This window comes from Peromyscus californicus, unplaced genomic scaffold, assembly GCF_007827085.1.
Source record: "Peromyscus californicus insignis strain IS unplaced genomic scaffold, ASM782708v3 Scaffold_6__1_contigs__length_162567912, whole genome shotgun sequence".
Lineage (NCBI taxonomy): Eukaryota > Metazoa > Chordata > Mammalia > Rodentia > Cricetidae > Peromyscus > Peromyscus californicus.
This window is the reverse complement of record NW_026294584.1, coordinates 54090788-54104125: the sequence shown is the minus strand read 5'-3', so window position 1 is coordinate 54104125 and position 13338 is coordinate 54090788. Positions and strand designations below refer to the sequence as shown.

At 38.0% G+C, this 13338-nt stretch overlaps 1 protein-coding gene across 1 annotated transcript; it reads right to left on the bottom strand.

Annotated features, from left to right (window-relative positions):
- Positions 1-2954: 2954 nt before the first annotated feature.
- Positions 2955-6424, bottom strand: LOC128099126 (trypsin-4). Its single transcript, XM_052720819.1, has 5 exons — positions 6385-6424; positions 4812-4983; positions 4275-4525; positions 3629-3765; positions 2955-3104 (listed from the first exon to the last, which is right to left on the bottom strand). Exons 1-5 carry the CDS (start codon positions 6422-6424, stop codon positions 2955-2957), a joined length of 750 nt encoding a protein of 249 aa, XP_052576779.1.
- Positions 6425-13338: the final 6914 nt, after the last annotated feature.

The following is a 13338-nucleotide window of genomic DNA, read 5'->3' as shown; positions in this document are numbered from 1 at the left end:
ATAGAGCTACAAAATTCGACCACCACTTTTTATGATTTCTCAAGTTCTTGGGACAATGTTCCTAGCTAACATGGAATCACCCACAAATACCTGAACTGGCTATATTCTGTAACTAGGCAAGACTTCCAGTAGAGGGACTGGGACACCAACCCAGACACAAAACTTTAGACCTACAATTTCTCCTACCTGAAAGATATGGTAAAGATGGGGTGCAAGATGGGTTAAAAGTGGCAAAGAACACTGTGGTCACAATGACTGGTCCAATGAGACCCATGCCAAGAGAGGGAGCATACTTTTGTACCATACTGCTAGTGATGATGCTATATTTTATGACAGATGGCTACTTGGCAGATATTTAGGAGTAGAAGTTTACAATGAAGATTAGAAAACTATGGAGGATAATTTTTATATGCAAGCTTTCAATTCATTCTATAATTAATATCTAACGGACACACGACTACACTAATGTTGCAGGGAAGAAAGAATACTAATAGTTCTCTAATAACTTGAGTTTTTGTGGGAAGACACTTGAGAAGAAATTCAGGTATAAAAGGCTGTGCAGTCTGGTTATTACTCACAGCTTATAGAAAGTTTATAGTGAGAATTGTGAGCAAAAGGGAGACTAGACTAGTGTAAGAAATGAGCATTTATGAGTTTAATTGCTGAGAAACTACTGCAGTCATAGACCAAAGGATAACTTTCCTTCTAGCTTGCTGTCTAAGAGGTAGTGGAATTGCTGGCATGAAGGATCCAAGTGTTACAGAGTTATGCAAGCTTGTATCTAGATCACTAGGAAAACCTGGCCTTTGAGCCACTGTGTAGAATGGTCAGATTGCATTAAGGTAGCTTGTGAGTGGGCTCTGCATGAAGCTATGGTTGAAGCCCAAGTGGATGTGAATAACTGCAGTCTTAAATGGGCCAAGAATATGGCTCATCTGCTGAAAAATGCTAATAGTTTTGGGTTATACCTGCCTGGGAGAGAATGTGTACCATGTGTGGTAAGACAAGGTGGGCTGTCCAAGACACTTGGAAAGCAGATGATTCCAGGATGTGCTCCAGATACTTCACAAAAAAGCATCATGAGTCAGTGCTCATTCTTCAGAGTCGCATTTTTTGATTGGTTCATTATTTCCTTTCTATTTCAATGCCTCCTTTTTGGCATGGAAATGTCTTTCTTGGACCATTGATTTTGGAAGCATGTAAAGCTTTGTGAATTTGTAGGAGCCTAGTGTGTACATACTTTGTGTCTCAGAGGGGATTTTGGACTTGGGCTTTGGATCACTTGGAACTGTTCTGAGAGTGAAGACTAAGGAGAAATTCACTTCTGCTTTGAAGCTGGGCCCTGAGAAATTTTTTGTAGCAGCCTGAGCTTCCTGAGTCAGTATGCTTCCTTTCTTTAGCTCTGAGGATGTAGTTATTCTTCTCCAAACCCTTCCATGTATTCCACTGTGTTTTTACTCAAGTCCATTTTGTTCTTCATTTCCATGGATCATTTACAATTATCCCAGGAAGCATTTGTCGGCTCTGTTATAACAATTGTGTAGTTTGGTAATCCATGAACAAATGACGATCAGAGGAAAGCAAGTGAGAAAACCAGTGGATCTGAAAACCCAGTTGACAGATCTCTACCAATGGCAATATGACAGCAGAGGAGTTAATACACATACGGAAAAACTTTTTGATGTATAATTGCTGTTGGACATGGATGCAATTAATATGAAGTCTGTACTTGGGTGAAGGTTTGGGTGAGTTGAGGTGACTCAAGAAGCCAAAATTTAGAGGAAAAAATATATTTAAGAATAATTCTTCAAGGGCTTTAGAGATGCTCAGAGGTAAAGAGCATATACTATTCTAATATAACCCCAGAGTTTGATTCCCAATAAACATGTCAGCCAGTGCTCAAATCCCAGTACATGCAGAACAAGGTGTCTAGCACCTCCTTCCTCTACAGATACTTGGCTTACACGCATGCACATCCAGGCAGGCACACATATATTTGTAATTGGGAAAAAAATCTCAAAATTTCTTCATCTTGAGTTTGCAGTCACTAAGCACCATAGAGATTCTGAGCTTTTAAAAGATTAAGAAAAAAAGGAAGGAAGACACAGCACTGTGTCTTGGGGCATACAAGACACAGGGCATCAGGACTGTTCATGCTGAATTTCAGTTTGTCAAAGAAAATACTTAGATGACTTGATAATGTGTAATAACTGCAGTTTTAGGTTATCTATCTTAAGTTATAAATATACAATCTGCCATGAAGCAAGTATGAACAGGTGTGTGTGGTAGCTATGTCTTAAAACAAATTGTATCCCACCTATTAATATAGCATTAATAGTTATTTTGGAAAATACTGATAATTGTAAGCACATTCAACACTGTATCCCCTATACTTCACACACTATAGAAGGACATAAGTAAATCCCTATTGTCAGTTGAATGTTTATTTATTTACACTGTTCTCAACTCTCTGGCCTTATTCTCATTTAGCAGCAAGTTTTCAGAGAGCACCAAATAATAAGATTGTAGTGGGTAGGCATTCCAGCTTTGATCTGGAATTTCCAACCCCCATTGAGGCTTTGGTAACTGTCACACCTACAAGGCAGGGCCAAGGGAGGACCCTGAAGACCCGAGATTCCCATGCGTGGGCCTTCTTGGTTCCTGGACCCTGGACGCTGGAGGTAGAACAAGCAGAGTTCTCCAGAGAACACCACTGGACGGTGCCACGCGTTTCCCAGATTCTGTTAACTATCCATTCTTTTGTAAGTTACCCTACAAAATAAACCTCCCTTTTAACTACATGAGTGGCCTTAATAATTTCACCAATATAGGATGCAAGAATAAAACACTCACAGGGATAGAGCAAGGGAAAATGTATTTATTCTGACCTCATTTCAGGAGGGGGAGGAAAGAGAAACGGATAAGGAACCCGTGATTCACAAAAGGGAAGAAACTCAGTTGGCAGCCATGGTCTCATGAATCCAGCTCAGGTAGTTGCAGACCTTGGTGTAGACACCAGGTTTGCCTCTCAGTGCACAGCCTGTACCCCAGGAGACAATGCCCTGGATCTCTCCATCGCAGATGATAGGGCCACCAGAGTCACCCTAGTCAGAGAGAAAAGATCATTACCGTATGCTTATGCTGATGTGAACAAATGGACTTCAAGAGGGTTTCCCCTTATCATGGCGCCGGTGTGGCACACATTGACACCTGAGAAACAATGCAGACTCCATGTCTATTGAATTGTCCATTTCCTATCCTTGTTCACCATTTCTCTATAACTGTGTGTTTCCTAATTGGCACTTAAGATCAGGAGAACCTGAGGATTCGGGTATTACATTCTGTAATCCTTGCTGTCCTGCCAGAGTGGTCACATCCCATAAAACAGCCTCTCAGAAATTTGTTTTTATGTGATATTTACACCACGCCATCTTCTGTACATATTTTACCATTGAGCTTAACCATCAATATCACAATGAGAAAACCTGTTTGATCGCTTGTTTTTCATCATAGGCTTTTGTCATTCAACATGAAATCTTCCAGACAAATGTACAGGCTTCTCAGCCAGGAGAAATATACAGAAGAGAATAGACTGCAAGTTTTGGGGAAGACCTCAAAGAAAACTCACATCACAGGAGTCCTTTCCACCCTCCAGGAAGCCGAGGCAGAACATGTTGTTGGTGATCATGCCTGGGTAGGAATTTCTGCATGAACTGGCAGAAAGAACAGGGGCTTCCAGACACTGAAGGATTGCTGGGTATTTGCCTGTTGGGAGCAAAAATGGAACAACCTTCTGTATCTTCCATGAAATCTCTAATTCTTTCAATTTGGCAACATTTGTCATTTAAAAGTACTTTTGTTTTGTTTAGAAGATTTTTTTTAAATTTTAACTAACATGCTGTTCTTCTCGTGACAATACCATCATTGGCTTAGAATTCAAATACTGAGACACTGTTTCCTCCAAGCGGTAGATACCTCAGGGAACAGCAAATACTTGGGCATCTCTTCTACTTCTCACTTGAATTTTCACTTCCTTCGCATCACTGATTACACTCGCTAAATACCTCAGCATCTTGCTAATAGCTCATACTTATTGTGACTTCCACATTCTCCTAGAAAAGCAATCAGCTGGACTTCAGAGAGTATATTTCAACATCACCCATGTTGAAAACTTCTGGAAGTGTGTCTCCCAGCGAGTATTTGGGCAAGTGGCCACCAATATACCTTTCATCTTTCATCTTGTGCACATGGAACTTAGAGTCATTGACACTTACCTCCAAGGTTCACAGTATTTCCCCAGCCAGACACGAGGCACTGAGCACCTGTAGATGGGCAGGATGTGGGCAGAGAGATTGTGGACACTTGAGAGTTGAGGGTGGCAGGTGACTTCAGTTTAATCAGCAGGATGTCATTGTCTGCAGTGCTCTTGTTGTACTTTGGATGGCGGATTATCTTTTCTGGATCAATGAATTGCTCACCACCCTCAAGCACATGAATATTGTGTTCTCCGAGGCGAACCTGAAGGCTCCTGCATGAAAAGGTTAAGGATTTCTTAGCATCCCTGTTGAGCTGTTTCTCTTCCAAGCTCAAAGTTCAGAGTATAAGAACACAAACACCATCTTCTTAAACCATTTAGTCCAACAAGGACTATGCAGTTAAGGTAGTATTATGCCCTACCACCAATGTGCAAGGTAGAGGATTCCTTAGGCTGTGTCCTGCAAGTATAGATTCATAAAGGACCATCCCCTTGGAGCTGGTAAGAGAAGACTGATGGGCCTTAGATTACAGGAATTTGAGTATTGTTCCCTCACCTTCCTTTATAGCAGTGAGCTGCAGACAGTACCCATTGGTCGCTGATGAGGGAGCCACCACACTGATGGCCATTGCCATCATTCAAGGACACTTGGTAAGGAATGGAATGTTTTGGACAGGCATAGCCTCCAATGATCTTGTCATCGTCATCACCACCGGCAGGGAAAGCAACTGGGGAAGGAGTTTGGATCATTAGCACAAGAAGACTTGTCTCAAACTCAGTCTTGTAATAACACAATGTTTGTACAGAAAAGACATTTTCTTCCTGTTGAGCAACATATGCTTGTAGTATTTTAAAGGTATCATTTTCTAACTTTAACAATACTCTTTTGGTATCATTGCTATATGTTTGTTTGTACGTGTACCTCTCCTCTCTCTCTTCCTCTTCCTCTCTTTTTCTCTCTCTGTCTCCCTGTCTCTCTGTCTCTCTCTCTCTCTCTCTCTCTCTCTCTCTCTCTCTCTCTCTCTCTCTCTCTCTGTGTGTGTGTGTGTGTGTGTGTGTGTGTGTGTGTTTGTGTAGCATAGTGCTCCTATGGAGGACAAAAACAACTTCCAAGTGACCACTCCATCTGTTCACTGCATGGCTCCCAACATCTTTCCTGAGTCCTAACACTTAGCAGCAAGCACCTTTATATAAGAATCAATTTTCCAGCCCAGATAATGTACTTTAATTTATTTTTTAGTCTTCTTTATACCTAACACAAAGATTGAATGAGTTAATTTTTTGGATATAATTTGTATACATCATGTAATCACCATCCTATGATTTTCTTCTCAGAACTTCCCTTTTATTCTAATTATCTACTGGACATATATCAATACATTTAGCATTTTTAATGAAGACTGATTTCTTAGTTTTGGCAAATAATATTTTTATTATTCATACTGAATTCCATAATTTTATATGCTCTACATTGATGATATCCACTCCCAAATTTTCTTTCTTTTTTTTTTTCTTTTCTTTTTTTCAAATTTTCTTATAAAGACTGTAGTGAATCTCTCTGGGCCATACTTTCCAATATTTAAAATTAATGGTGAAGTTTCCAAACATAAGAGAATTTGCTAAACTGAAAGCCATTTAAATTGTAAGAATTTAGTTTTAAATGTATAGGTTTTGATAAAAAAAAAGAAATTTCTGTTCTTCATTATTGAATGACAGTTTAATAAAAGACTGATTTCATTAGTAACGATTTTGAGAGAAAGGCTCTAAGGTTTTTAATCTCTGGGTAATAGCATATCTCCTCTAATTATAATAACACTGTGTAAATCAGCAGACCTTGATCTTCCATGGACTCAGGATTTAATTTTCTCACCGTCTTCTTGGAGCAGACAGTAATTCCAGTTATTTACACTACCTTATAGAGAGGGAAGACACACACTTGTGTCATGTGTCCTTTCTTTTCCTGACTAAGCCATAGAACACATAATTGTAGGAAATAGTGTTGATGGGTCACTTGAAGGTCCTTGCACATGGAGTACAGACTCAAAACAGCCTTTACTGTTTTCCCACCCACAAAGCATAAACTTGCATGTATGATAGAATCCTTGTGAAATATTCCTTTAAAGACTCACCAGTAGCTCCCAGGAAAGCAAAGAAGATGAAGATCTTCATGGCTTCTCAGTGTGTCTGGAGTAGGCACTAGGATGAAGGCTTTTCCTTCACAGCTATTTATACTTCTAGTTTTGGTTTCAACAGCCAGGACCACAGTGCCAAAAAAGGTGATAGATATCATTGAACACACAAAAACACAAATTTAGAGTTCTGTTCTATGATTGATGGAAAGTGATTCAGCATCAAGTTTCCACATCCTCTTTCCTCCCAGTTTTCCATAAAGGTAATGGGAAAGGAAGTAACAATTCCAGCTGGTGGCAATGCATTCCTATAGTAGGAAAGCACACTGTAGAAAGACCAAAGGGCAGGCTCAAGGTTTCCAGAATTCTAGACACAATCACAGAAAACCTGTTCCCTTAGGAACTTAGAAGTGTGTCCTGTTTATAAGTATAGCCTTGTGCATTTCACCTGCTGTGTTTAATTAATATTGTGTCTCTTATGATTATATACTTTCTTAAGATTTGTTTTAGATTTCAATTTGATATTATCTTCGTATTGTTAGAAACAACCTGTACTAAATAGAAAAAATGAACAAAATTGAAAACAATTGTAAGCTCTTCCTTATTTTTTTTACTAAATAGAAAACAAAAAACAAAAAAGTTTGAGAAACCATCCGTTTCTTATGATTAGGGATGTTGTTAGTAGTAAATTATGTTAGTTAGAAAATAGAAACTTAAAGCCTGAGAAAAGTTTCACCTGTAAGTGTTGTATTAGCTATTTTGTCATCACTGTGAATACCATGGGACAGGAACTGAGGAGTAATGGCTTTACTCTGGATTCTGGTTTGAGGGTATATATAGTCAACATAGGCCATGGAAGCATTTTATGGCTGTTGGTTTAGGATTGTCTGTGTTCTTTTTCACATCTGGGCAGATTAAGAAGGAGTGATAGCAAAAGAAGGTGAACTGTGATCATAGCCTTTCTCAGTTACATCTGGGACTTCTAGTACTGGAGGATATGGAGCCTGGACCAGCCATTTTCTGTAACTAGGCTGGGTTCCCAGTCAGGGAAGCTGAACACCAACCCAGTCACAAAATCTAGGACCCACAACCTGCCCTTTCAGCAAGATACCCTGGGTCAGTTGTAGCTTAGAACTCATGGGAGTGAGCAACCAATGACGGGTTCTGCCTGGGTCCCATATCAAAGATGAAGGCCATACTTGACTTAGATGACCAGGATCCTGAAGTTGGATGGCTCAGAAACCTAGGGTAAAACCAAACAAGACTACCAAAGAAAGTCTATAAATGATTTCTAATGATGTTCTGCTATACTCTTAGGATGGGTACCTAGCCCAATGGTCATCAAGGAGGCTTCCTCCAGCAGTTGTGTTGAGAACAGTTACGAAGACTCACAGGCAAATATTAGATGGAGCTTCTGGAACTCTGAAAAAGAGGAGGAGGAAGGAGAGTAGGAAGCAGAGGGGTCGAGGACCCCAGAAGAACATGAATTAATTGAGAGTCAACTAAGCAGGACTTAGAGGGGCTCGCAAAGAGTGAAGCAACAAACTTAGACCTTTATGTTGCATACATGTTGTGGTTCTTTAGCTTGCAATTTTTGTGGACTCCTAACAATGGGAAGGGGGTGTCTCTGACTCTTTCGCATATTCATGGAATCTTTTTCCTCCTACTGGACTGCCTTGTCCAGGCTTTATATGATGATTTATGCCTAGTCATATTGTATCTTGTTATGCACATTTCAGTTGATATCCCTAGGGGGGACTGCTCTTTTCTGCAGGGAAATAGAATATCAGTGGATCAAGGAAAGTGGGGAGGGGACACTGGATGAAGGAGATGGAGGAGAGGCTGTGGTTGAGATGTAATACGTAAGAGAAAAATAAACAAAAAGAATAAATAATGTCTTTAGAAATACTACTCAGTCACAGTCATCTAGGAAATTGTTTCCTTAAGTATGTTTTTATTATAGTTAGATATACAGGTTGTAAAAAGCTTCTAACAGGATCCATGTAATCCTAGGCATAGCTGAAGTTGTGGCAAAATTTGAGGTCATTCATTTGATAATTATTGTGCAAATGTGTAGAATGCGAGTGGTACAATTCCATCAGTGCTTCCAAACAGATTTCAAAGGAAAACCTTGGAGTCTGAACAAGCATACAGATTCATAACTGTGGGAATCCATTAAGAGTAGGGCTCTTCCTTCTGTGATGGTAAAAACTATAACATAGCACTGATATGAAACCTTAAAAATGCAAGGACCATGGAATATATAGCTTGAAAAGCTGAAGGTTCTGAGTGGACCTAAATGAAGAGAGACAGCCTGGTCAAATGTGCTAAAGATAGTAAGTCTGTAGGTCTACTAGCTCATATCAAGGTAGCATATGTTATGGGTGCTGACTTGGTGCTGCAGGATTTACTGCTTTTGATTTTAAGTGTTGGTCTTACCCTGTGATCTGCTCTTTCCTTGCTTTGGTCTTATTCCTTTTGTTTTTAATACAGTTTATACATTGGTTGTTGGAAGAATGCAATGTGATTTTAAGTTCGAAGGAGTTCACAATGAAGAAGCTTCCTTGAGCCTTAGCATACACTGTTCTTTGTTTAATTGAGATTGAGCCCAAAGTGACCAAAGTGGACCAAGTTGGCCTCAAGTCTTCTGTATCTGAGGCTAGACTTGAAAGGCTGATTATCCTGATCTCATCACTCCTCCCAAGTACAAACATTACAAATATGTAACAATATCTTGTCTACAGAGATTTTGCATATATACTACCTTTCCAGTTTTAAACTTTGGGGGAATTCTTGGAAATGATTTAACACATTTCTCACTATGAAACATCCATGAGCTTTTGAGTGTCAGTTTCAGAAACTTGTTGGTCAACTATGAAATGTACCTCACAGTCTTGTGTGTTAAACAACTCTTCCACAGTTTATAGGACTACTTTGGGAGGTGGTGTACAATTGGAGAAAGTAGCATACAGGACCATAACTTTCTAGTTATATCTAGTCCTAATATGTTCCCATTCTTTATTTTCTCCCTGTTACAAAGCCATGGATCTCCCCTGCCAGCAATTTCTACCACCATAGTTTACTACCCACCTACATGAAGCCAAGTAACATTAGACTCAATCTTATCAAACACCAAGCCCTGATAAGGCTGTCTTCCCTTAAGTTGTCATGTCACATGATGTTCACAGAGATACAAAAGTTGTTTGATATCAGTGCCAAATACAAAAAATTCACTGATAAGATACAATCCTTAGAAAGACCTACTAATTAAACTAAGAAAAATATTCACACACAGAGGCATTTTAGTGCAGAACCACTGCACCATTAGATTATGAAACTGAAGAAAGGTGGTCCAAGGTTATTAGAAAACCAAGCTTAATTTATCTAATTACCTTTCAAGAACAAACACTAGATAATAGCCACCCCTAAAGCAATTTTTAAATTAACTGGGATCATATAGAAATGTTAGATATGAAGAGATTTAAGGAAGCAGTAGTTTCATGTCATATTAATTCAACCTTTGTAAAGTAGATGTTAAATTCATGGGCCATTTGGCAGAGAATTATTCCACAAGACTGGAAAGATTAGGTACAGCTATATTGGAAGCTGGTCTTTAGTTACAATGGAAAGCATGGTGGAGAGAAGAAGCTAGGGTCATAGAACAATGAAGTAGGGCTAAAGATAGGGAAATTTCCCAATAAGAGATCCTCAGTTGGTCCCAGTTTGCTGATTTGCAAAGACAGATTACATTTGATGATCACATCTTGACTTGAACAGGATAGAGAAAATTTTGCCTTCACAGGGCCTACTTGTAACAATTCCCAGCCTGTTAAAAGATATCAGTGGAAAGTTCTTCCAAAGGAGTGTTAAACAGCCCTATCTTGTGTCAATATTTTGTAGAACAGCCATTGGAAATAATTGGTAAACAGTTTCCTCAATCTATAATTTAACATTATATGGATCAGATCTCACTAGCTGATTAAAATGCAAATATCTTAGATAAAATGGTTGAAGAAATAAAAAAAAAATGCTTTATAGTGGACTACAAATTGCTCCTGAAAAAATATACAAAGAGGAAATTCTATTAATTACCTAGAATATACAATAGGTTTACAAAAAATTCAACCACAGAAAGTACAAATCAGGAGAGATCAATTATAACTCATTATGATTTTTCAAAAATTGCTGTTAGATATTAACTGGCTATGGCCCACAATTGAATTGACAATTCAAGAACTAAGTAATTTATTTCAATTACAGCATATAATTCTGTCTTTTGAAAATAATCATAAGGGCTTTGATCCACTTTATTTAAATTTCCTCATTATAACCTGTCTTTCCTGATTTATGAAGTCCTGATAAGGACTTAAGTAGTCCAAGAAAATTATAAGCTGAGGCTGAAAGAGAATTGGCTTCGGTAGAAGAGAAATTACAGGATGTACATGTGAATTGTTTAGATCCACAGCTTGATTGTATTCTGGTTATTTAACCGTCTACACATTATCCTACATTATGAAGAGAGAAGAGAGTATCTTAGAATGGATATTTTTACCACACAAACAGAGTAAAAAAATTAAACCATATGTAGAAAAGTTTTCTGTATTGATTCTGAAAGGAAAATTAAGACTTTGACAATTAACTGGAATAGACCCAGCAGAAACTATGGTACCTTTTACTAACACTGAAATTTCCTCATTATAGACAGAAAATAAGCATTGGCAAATAGCTTGCAGGATTTTTTTGGGGAGAGATTAGCAACAAATGTCCCCAAAACAAGATATATCAGTTTATAAAGAGAAATAATTAGATCCTTCCTCATTTTGTACAAGGAACATCAATTTCTGGAGCCCCTACATTCTATACTGATATAAATAACAAATCAGGAATGGTAGGTTATAAGTGAGTAAATTTAAATAAAGTAGATCAAAGCCTTTATGCTATTCTCATGGTATTAATAGATTTTCCAGAACCTCTTAATATAGTTACTCTCAATATACAGAAAGAATTGTTTCACTTTTTGAAAATGATGAACTTATTCCAGATGATTCAGAATTAACTCTGTTACTTACACAATTATGAGGAATAATCAAGTAGAAATCATCTCTTGTATATAACACATATCAGACCCCATACAGGTCTACCAGGCCCTGTAGCACAAGGTAATGATAAAATTGATAGCTATTGGTAGGAATAGCTAAAAATGTGATAAAAAAAACCCTCAGAATTTCATAAGAAACACTATGTTAATAGCAATGATTTGAAGAAAGATTTTTCCATCACATGACATTAAGCCAAGGAAAGTATAAGGAAATATCCTACTTGTTCTTGGTATAACCAAACTATACTACCTTCAGGAAGTAACCCAAAAGGTACTCAAAGAAACAAAATTTGGCTAATGGGTGTGTTTCATTTTTCAGAGTTTGGAAAATTAAAATATGTACATCATACCATAGATACATATTCAGTATTTCAATATGCAACTTCTTTGAATTCTGAAAAGGCTGATTTTTGTAATTACACATTTATTAGTAGTTATTACCATCATGGGGATACCTGTGCAAGCTAAGACTGACATTGCTCCAGCATAAGTCTCTAGTAAAATGAAACAGAGTTTTGCATATTACACCATAAAGCATATTACAGATATAGCATACAATCCTGTATGGTAAGCAATTATAGAAATATCTAATTGCACCCTAAAAGATATGCTTAATAAAAAAAAGTGAGGTAATAAAGACCCCCAGATATAGATTGCACACTGCTTTATTAACTTTAAATCTTTTAAATGTTAATGAGAACTGTAGCTAGAGTTTTCCTGCCTGGCCCACAGTCAGGACAAATCTCTCTCACCCGCCAGTCCCACAGCCACTCAGAGCCAACCAAGTAAACACAGAGACTTATATTGCTTACAAACTGTATGGCTGTGGCAGGCTTCTTGCTAACTGTTCTTATAGCTTAAATTAATCCATTTCTATAAACCTATACCTTGCCATGTGGCTCATGGTTTACTGGCATCTTCACATGCTGCTTGTCATGGCAGCAGCTGGCAGTGTCTCTCTGACTCAGCCTTCCACTTCCCAGAATTCTCCTCTCTCCTTGTCTCGCCTATACTTCCTGCCTGGCTACTGGCCAATCAGTGTTTTATTATACAGAACGATATCCACAGCAGAGAACAACAGTTAAGGAACAAGAGCTGCAGAGATATATCGGAGAGTAGAAAAAACTACTGAATTAAATCAGCCTGTATACTTTAAGATGTATTGACATCAGAGTGGAAACCAGGATATGTGTTACATTGGGAAAGATTTTGCTTTTGTTTCCACAGGAGTAGAAAAGCTATGGATACCATCAACACTGATAAAGATTAGATTTGAACAAGAGAGACCTCTTCATTAGAAGAGATGACAGTTCATCAAACAGCATGACCATTCAGTCTAAACTAACTTATAAGACTAACAAATGCCTTTCATTTGATCAACTATAACTTGACAAAAAGGGAAATTCCCAAAAGTTAGGGTTGGGACAAGGTTTTGTTTCCCTTTTCCCAGGAGAATAAAAATATCAAACTAAAGAATCTAAAGACCACTGGACAAATGACACATATGAGGAAAAAGGACAAATCACCCTGAGAATATCTCTGAAGAAAAAGAGTAATAATGTGGATCATTTCCAACAGGATAAAATTTCATAAATCGTCCCAAATATTTGCTTCTGCTCTTTTCTACAGACATACAAGGCAAATGGTTTTTTGTGATCCTAGCTCACTTAAAAATTAAAGCCGGCTTTGGAAATGGTACATGGCTCTCTCCTTCTCTGAACAGAAGCATGCTTGTTAAAAGAGAATCCAAAATCTCTGTCTCATGTCAGAACAGCCACCTGATATGGGACAGAAAAAAAAACTCAGGGTCTATTCTAATGACACTAATATCATAATACTTTGGATTTATTTTGACT